The sequence below is a fragment of the Rhinolophus sinicus genome, chromosome 5 (assembly GCF_057876585.1).
Source record: "Rhinolophus sinicus isolate RSI-liver-muscle chromosome 5, RSI-T2T, whole genome shotgun sequence".
Classification (NCBI taxonomy): Eukaryota; Metazoa; Chordata; class Mammalia; order Chiroptera; family Rhinolophidae; genus Rhinolophus; species Rhinolophus sinicus.
In genome coordinates this window covers 5,100,520-5,108,037 of record NC_142505.1, presented here as the reverse complement: position 1 = coordinate 5,108,037, position 7,518 = coordinate 5,100,520, and the positions used below count along the sequence as shown (strand labels likewise).

The 7,518-nt window shown below is 59.3% G+C and overlaps 1 protein-coding gene across 6 annotated transcripts; it reads left to right on the top strand.

Annotated features, from left to right (window-relative positions):
* Window positions 1–428: 428 nt before the first annotated feature.
* PARP3 (poly(ADP-ribose) polymerase family member 3) lies at window positions 429–6,685 on the top strand. Of its 6 annotated transcripts, none has more exons than XM_019753279.3 (11): window positions 429–630; window positions 1,213–1,446; window positions 2,084–2,209; window positions 2,377–2,565; window positions 2,782–2,914; window positions 2,997–3,223; window positions 3,475–3,621; window positions 3,828–3,911; window positions 4,192–4,369; window positions 5,552–5,707; window positions 6,101–6,685. In XM_019753279.3, the coding sequence occupies exons 2-11, from the start codon at window positions 1,267–1,269 to the stop codon at window positions 6,268–6,270; spliced, it is 1,590 nt and encodes a 529-aa protein (XP_019608838.2). In that variant the 5' UTR covers window positions 429–630; window positions 1,213–1,266; the 3' UTR covers window positions 6,271–6,685. The 6 variants fall into 6 exon arrangements, with proteins under 6 accessions (XP_019608838.2, XP_019608837.2, XP_019608839.2 ...); XM_019753278.3 differs by having other exon boundaries at window positions 1,209–1,446; XM_019753280.3 differs by having other exon boundaries at window positions 430–630; window positions 1,265–1,446.
* The last annotated feature ends 833 nt before the right edge of the window (window positions 6,686–7,518 follow it).

The window sequence follows — 7,518 nt, the reverse complement described above, 5'->3', positions numbered from 1 at the left end:
CGCCCTTCCGGTCCAAAGCTGTGGCTCGTCCGCGCCTCTACTTAGATGACGTCTAAAGAGGGATGGACCAGGGGGCCTTCTCTGCGTTTTCGCCCCTTGGACGCTGGGGGGAGCCAGAGATGAGGGGTTCCAAGTCCCGGAACGTGACTCCACCCCGCCAGGGGCGGTGACAAGGGTGTACCAGTCTGGCACTAGATAATTGCAGGGGGGCGATGACTGAGGCAGCCCCAGAGAAAGGAAGGGAGTGCCTGCATCTGGGCCCAGGGTCACTGGGCAACAGGTGGACACGTATTGCCTGCCTCAGGCCAGACAAGCAGCGCCAAGGACGCGTCAGTCCCCTGGGCCTTAGCAGGGTCCAGATCAAGTGTCCACCCATTCGTGGGACAGGCCTCCCGCATCGGCCTGACCCTGCCCTCTGACTCACCCGACTAGTAGCCAAATGGCTGGAATCCTTTACCACCACCACTCCCACTCTTCCCAGCCTCTGGCGTTTGTCAGGAAGTCCCTCCCTAGGTCACACCTAAGGCTGACAGAGGATTGCTAGAGGGCCTCCTAGAACTGGGACTGCTGTGGGAGGTTTTGATACTGGGCCCGGTGCCACCACCTCTCCCAAGTCCCTGCTTCTCTTAGGTGAGTGACCTATGGCCCTGCCCACGGCTCTTCACCGGGCAGGGCGGGGTGGGACTGCCCTTGCCTGCTGGCAGTTCAAGGCCACTGGTCTGGGGGTTTGGCTGGCACCCCAGAACTTTTGAGCCTATTGGAAAGGGTTTTTGTACCACGGGGTCCCAAGCAATGGAGAGCCAGATCTGGCCCCAGGGGTGCTGACCCCCAGCAGACACTGCCCACTCTCCTCCATAGCTGGGATGACTCAGCCCAGCAGCCATGCCAGGTCTGAGGTAGCTGAGATTGGGCAGAAGTATGCAGTGCCGCAGGAGTGCTCTGGAGATGGGAGGAGCCCAGAGGAGGGAGGGGAAGATTCTCCTTTCACTTTCTCCACCACCTACCTACACACCGAAGAGCTAGAGAGAAGGAACCACTCTGCCTTGCCTGGAGTGGGCAGACAGGACAAGGTTCTGGCCGGGCCCCCGTGACTGGGGACAGAGGTGGATCTGGGATGCAGAGAACTGGTTTTGGTCTGGGGCTGAGAATGGGAATGAAGGCAGGGTAGACAGTGGGAGGTCACCTGGGGTAAGTTGGTACTGTACCAGACAGGTGGGTACAGAGACCATGGTAGCCTGAGGTCCCCCTCGGTGCCCCAGAACAGCCATGGCTCCCAAGCGCAAGCTCCCTGTCCAGCCTGAGGGCCCTGAGAAGAAAAAGGAGAAGCAGGACGCAGAGGAGGACAGCTTCCACTCCACTGCTGAGGCCCTCAGGGCCGCACCCAGGGAGAAGCGCATAATCCGAGTGGACACAGCATGTCCACTCAGCAGCAGCCCCGGGACCCAGGTAAGCTGTAGTCCTGAGAGAGGCCTGGTGCCTGCTCACTCCGAGGGACAAATACTCTCAGCCCACTCCCCTGGGGCTTGGCTCTGGCCACGTAGCTCAAGGTTCCCAAGTAAGCTGTGTTCTTTCAGGACCCCACAGGTCAGGCACAGCTGTATCCCATCAGATCCGGGCAGGTCGTGTCTGCGCTTTAGACCCCAGGGTGGTCCTCTGAGCTGCTCAGGCCTCCCCTACCACACTTAAGGCAGGGCTCTGACTTCCTCAGCCTCCCCAGGGCTCACCGCTGTCCCCTCAAACCAGCCCCACAGGGTAAGGCCATGTCCCCCTGAGAGCCCTCACAGGGCAGGGTTGTATCCCTGTCACACCCCCAGGGCAGAACCATGTCTCCCTCCGATTCCCCCACCCAGGGCACAGAGTGTCCTCCCAGAACTTCCCCCAATAGTTTAGCCATGTCCCCTCAGACTTCATCCCTTAGGGCAGAACCATGACCCCCTCAAGCCTTCTCAGGCAGGGCCCGCCTCCCTCCGGTACAGTCTGCCTCTTGTCCCCGTCAGACCTCTGTCAGTGTGCAGCCGTGTACCCTGTCCCACCCAGGGGCAGCCCAAGCCAGTCTGACGTCCCCACACCCCTCCGGCCCCAGGTGCATGAAGACTACGACTGTACCCTGAACCAGACGAACATCGGGAATAACAACAACAAGTTCTACATCATCCAGCTGCTGGAGGAGGGTGGCCGCTTCAGCTGCTGGAACCGCTGGGGCCGTGTGGTGAGCGCCACCTGCCTACCCCGCGCCTGCCTCCTCTCCGCCTCTCCTTGCTCAGCACCTCTGTCCCCCACTGCCCAGGGTTGCCACAGCTTACTCGGCACAGGGCCTGGCATGAGTGTTTATGGTGGGCACTGTGATGGGCATACCCTGAAGGCTGTTGGTTGCAGGGAGAGGTGGGCCAGTCAAAGCTCAGCTCCTTCAAGTCACTGGAGGATGCAAAGAAGGACTTTGAGAAGAAATTTCGGGACAAGACCAAGAACAGCTGGGCGGAGCGGGACCAATTTGTGGCCCATCCGGGCAAGTACACACTTATCGAAGTGCACGGACAGGACGAAGCCCAGGAAGCCGTGGTGCAGGTGAAGTGGCGAGGGAGGGGGGGTGATCCCTGGGCTGGGAGAGGACTGAGAGGCCCAGCCGGTTGGGCTCTGCCACTGCCCAGCTGTGCCACCTCAGGCACAGACCACCCCCCTCTGGCCTCAGTCTGGCCCATCTGTGTCTACTGCCTGGCTCTGCTCCAGGAGCAGGTGCCCTGCCTGGCTGCCCCTGCCCTCTACATGTGTCCTCTGCCCTAGGTGGACGGAGGCCCAGTGAAGACCACGGTTCAGCAGGTGCGGCCCTGCTCCCTGGACGCAGCCACACAGAAGCTCATTGCCAACATCTTCAGCAAGGATATGTTCAATGACGCCATGGCCCTCATGAACCTGGGTGAGAGGAGAGGGGCCAGGCAGGGTGGCCAGGGCCGAGGGGTGGCACGGGCTGAGTCTCCCCACTCTCTCCATCTCCCCAGATGTGAAGAAGATGCCCCTGGGAAAGTTGAGCAAGCAGCAGATTGCCCGGGGCTTTGAGGCCTTGGAGGCACTGGAGGTGGCCCTGAAAGCCCCCACCGATGGTGGCCGCAGCCTGGAGGAGCTGTCCTCCCACTTCTACACCGTCATTCCCCACAACTTTGGCCGCAACCGGCCCCCACCCATCAACTCCTCCGAGCTTCTGCAGGCCAAGAAGGACATGCTGCTGGTGAGGGCCGGCAGGTGGGCAGGAGGTGGGGGCCCAGCAGACAGACTGCGCAAGGGAGGTGGCAGCCAGAGGGCCCCGTGAGGGACCGTGATGGGCAGGCCAAAGGATGGGAGGAGAAGGCCTGACAGACAGACGGGGCAAGAGTGAACAGTGGGCGGACAAGTGGGGGGCCATGGTCCCAGGCGTGTGGGAAGGAGAGGGGAGCCCAGCAGTCAAGTGCACAGACAAGCTGCCAGTGCCTGCCACCTTAGGTGCTCGCCGATATCGAGCTGGCCCAGACCCTGCAGGCAGCCCCCGAGGAGGAGAAGGTGGAGGAGGTGCCACACCCACTGGACCGAAATTACCAGCTCCTCAAGTGCCAGCTCCAGCTGCTGGATCCAGAGGCGCCCGAATACAAGGTAGACTGGGACCCCGGAGGAGCCAAGCTGGCAGTGAGCACCACCCCTCTACCCATGTACCCTCCAGATACCCAGAGGTGTCCCTCTCCCTTGGCCTTCTCTCCCCATGTCTCTCTGGATTGAGGAGCGCTCTGGGACGGGGTAACAAACGCGGGCTCATCCACACGTCTCTGGCCCTCGGCACCCAGCTTCTGCTCCCCCTGCAGGTGATACATACCTACTTACAACAGACTGGCAACTACAGGTGCCCTACTCTTCAACATGTTTGGAAAGTGAACCGAGAAGGAGAGGTGAGACAGAGTCCCCCACCTGTCACCTCCCTCCCCTGTCACCACCCTCACTCTTAGGGAGATGACCTTGGCTTATCTGCCCTTTAGTGAATTGTCTTAGCATTGACCAGCTTCCGCCAGCCCCAGGTCGTGTGTGTGTGTGTGTGTGTGTGTGTGTGTGTGTGTGTGTCAGTGTGAGTGACCCGAGGGACCCCGCCTTGTTGGGTCGTCTGAACAGCAAGGAGAAGCACCTGAGCTGGGATGGCCTCGCCCTCCCGTTTGCTACCTCCTCCCTGCTCAGGGAAGTAGGTTCCAGGCCCATTCCAAGCTGGGTAATCGGAAGTTACTGTGGCATGGCACCAACGTGGCTGTGGTGGCCGCCATCCTTACCAGTGGACTCCGCATCATGCCGCATTCCGGTGGTCGTGTTGGCAAAGGCATCTACTTCGCCTCGGAGAACAGCAAGTCCGCTAACTATGGTGAGGCGCCCTCGGGCCAAGCCCTGGGACAGTGTGGGGACTGAGGAGGATGGGGCACAGTGTTTACCCAGCTCGTGGGGGCTCCTGGAGAGGAACCCTGAAAGGCTACTGACCAGAGTGCTCTGTGCAGCCTCCTGGGGTTTGGGGGACCCAGAGCTACAGCTTCCTAGAGAAGGCCATGCCATGCAGATCGTGCCAACCAGACCTGGGAAGGAGGTGAAAGAGGAACCTTCTAGGTGAAGCGGCCCGGGGTTGGCACAGAGGCGGGGAGGCTGTGCTATCAGGGCCTTCGAGCATGTCCTGATAGTAAAGCTTAGAGCAAATGCCTGGTGTGGCGGGGGCTTGGGAGCGTAAAGGGCGCCTTGTCCAGAGAGCGATGGGGAGCCCATTTGGACGTGTACATAGCAGGATCTCAGTGGCAGCAGCCATGGGGAGAGTGACAGAGGCCACAGGCACCAGGGGGCGGTGCTCTCATCAGGCCAGGGCAGTGGGGGTGGGGAGAAGAGAATCCAAAACAGCAATGTGTACAATGTATGGCAGCACGTGGAAAGGGTCAAAGGTGTCTGATGACCCCCAAGATTGGAGTGTCTGGGATGCAGCAGGAAGATCTGGGAGCAAGAAGGGGTGATATGGGGGCACCAGAGATGGGCAGTCTGATGACTCTGTCTAGACTTATCCTCACTGAGATGACCCCCAGACTGGCTCCTCAGCTCAGCCTGATGCCATCGTCTGAGACCACCAATACCCACCCATCCAAGAGACCAAGGTCCAAGAGCAGATGAGACTGATGTTCTAGGATGTCTGAGGTTGCCCAAGGCCAAGGGGTCCAACAGGAGGGCACAGAGCCTAAGAAGGAGGGGAGGGTGGCCTCAGGAGAGCCAGTGCAAAGGTGTCCTAGCGTAGGAGGTAAAAGACGCTTGTGGCAAAATCAGCAAAGCAGGTCACGGAGAAAAGCCCCCGCCCCGGATTTGGTCACTGGGAGGCCATTGCAGACCTTGGTGAGGGCGGCAGGGGCTGCAGAGGCCTGGCCTCAGGGAGCCGAGGAGTGGGGGAGCAAGGCCAGGACAAGGGGGTGTTTCAAGGACGGGGAAAGAGTGGGCACATTCCTGAGCTGGGGCAGCAGAATCAAAGGAGATACAGTGGAGGGCTGAGTTTCCCAGCCTGAGCCTCTGTGTCCCCCAGTTACTGGCATGCACTGCGACGGCCACCGCATTGGCTACATGTTCCTGAGTGAGGTGGCACTGGGCAGAGAGCACCACATCACCATGGACGAGCCCAGCTTGAAGCAGCCACCCCCCGGCTTTGACAGTGTCATCGCCCGAGGCCGCACAGAGCCCGGTGAGTCCCAAGAAGCTGGGCAGGCCTGAGGATAGAGATGGGGCTGAGCTAGGGGACCAGGATGCTTTCAGCGGGGAGGTGAGCAGAGAAGGGGCTGTGGAGAGGCACAAAAAGAAACAGGCTTCTTCACTGCAATCATTCACCAAATCATTTCTGGTCATCCAGGAGGGCTTCAAAGAAGAGGTGTCATTGACTAAGCATTGCAAGATGAGTAGGTGTTTCCCAGTCAGAGAAATGGGGCAGGATAGTCCAGGCAGAAAGCTCAGTCTATGCCGTGGTTTGGAGGTTGGCAAGTTGGGAATGAGCACGTATTCCCTGTGGCAGAAGTGGGGAACATAGGGGTAGGACTTACTGGTAAGGCCAAGGACCAGTGACCCTTGGTGTGCACTGCAGATCCGACCCAGGACACTGAGCTGGAGATCGACGGCTGGCAAGTGGCGGTGCCCCAGGGCCGGCCTGTGCCCTGCCCAGAGTTTGACCGCTCCGCATTCTCCCAGAGCGAGTACCTCATTTACCAGGAGAGCCAGTGCCGCCTGCGGTACCTGCTGGAGATGCACCTCTGAGCTGCCTGTCTCCCTCTCCCCCCCGCCCCCAGGGCCCTTCCGGGGTGGGGGGGGTCCGACTGTTATCCCAAATCCTGCCCATCTCTGGTGCCCCTATATCACCCCTTCTTGCTCCCAGATCTCCCTGCTGGGTCCCAGTGATCCCCCACACTCCAATGCTTGCCCAACCTGGCACTGCTCTGCCTCACAATCTCACCCCCTAAGGTGATGGCATGAAGGAATGGCATTATTACTGGGACACAGATGCTGTGTAGTGAAAGGGGCACAGGCTGAGAGTGGGCGCGATCCCACATCCCCTCCCCCACCCCACCCCCACCCGTCCACCCTGGCCCAGACCATTCATCCAAGGGGTGTGGTCACCAAGGTAAGCTGAACTTGAGGCACAGGCAAGTTTATTAAACATTTCGTCCACTCAGCCCCAGTCTCTGCTTGTCCATGCTGCGGCTACACCATAACTGGGCCTTGTTTCTCATCATATCACATGGCAGCTCCAGCCCCACTCCAGGCTTGATGTGGGTCCCACACTCACCCCCACCCACCCTGGTCCATCTACGTCCATCACTGCAACAAACTGCCTTCTCGGATCGTTGAGCCTTCAAAAGTGACCCTCACTGTCAGCTCAGAACTGTTGGTCATTTGGGGACCCACCTGGTGATTGGGTCCTTTAGCCCAGACATGGCCAGGCATATCAAACATTCCTCACATCTTGCCATCAAACATCCATGGGTGTCTTACATCTGAGCATGATAAACAAGTTGAGCATATACCCAAGGGGCTCAGCTCTGCCATCATGAAAGGAGTGCCCGTTACCACCCCAGGTGACCCTATCCAAACACAAGGTACCGGACTAGAGAGGTGGGGACCCAGGCCAGGGTCATACACTGCATCTGGTTGTCATGTCTCTCAGTCTCCTTTAATCTGAATCCATTTCTCAGCCTTTTTCTTTCTTTTATGATGTTGACATTCTTTTTTTGTGGGGGGAGGGGAACAGGACTTTATTGGGGAACAGTGTGTACTTCCGGGACTTTCCAAGTCAAGTTGTTGTCCTTTCGATCTTAGCTGTGGAGGGTGCCGTTCAGCTTCAAGTTGTTGTCCTTTCAGTCTTAGTTGTGGAGGGCGCAGCTCAGCTCCAGGTCCAGTTGCCATTGTTAGTTGCAGGGGGCTCAGCCCACCATCCCTTGCGGGAGTCAAGGAGTTGAACTGGCAACCTTGTGGTTGAGAGCCCGCACTCCAATCAACTGAGCCATC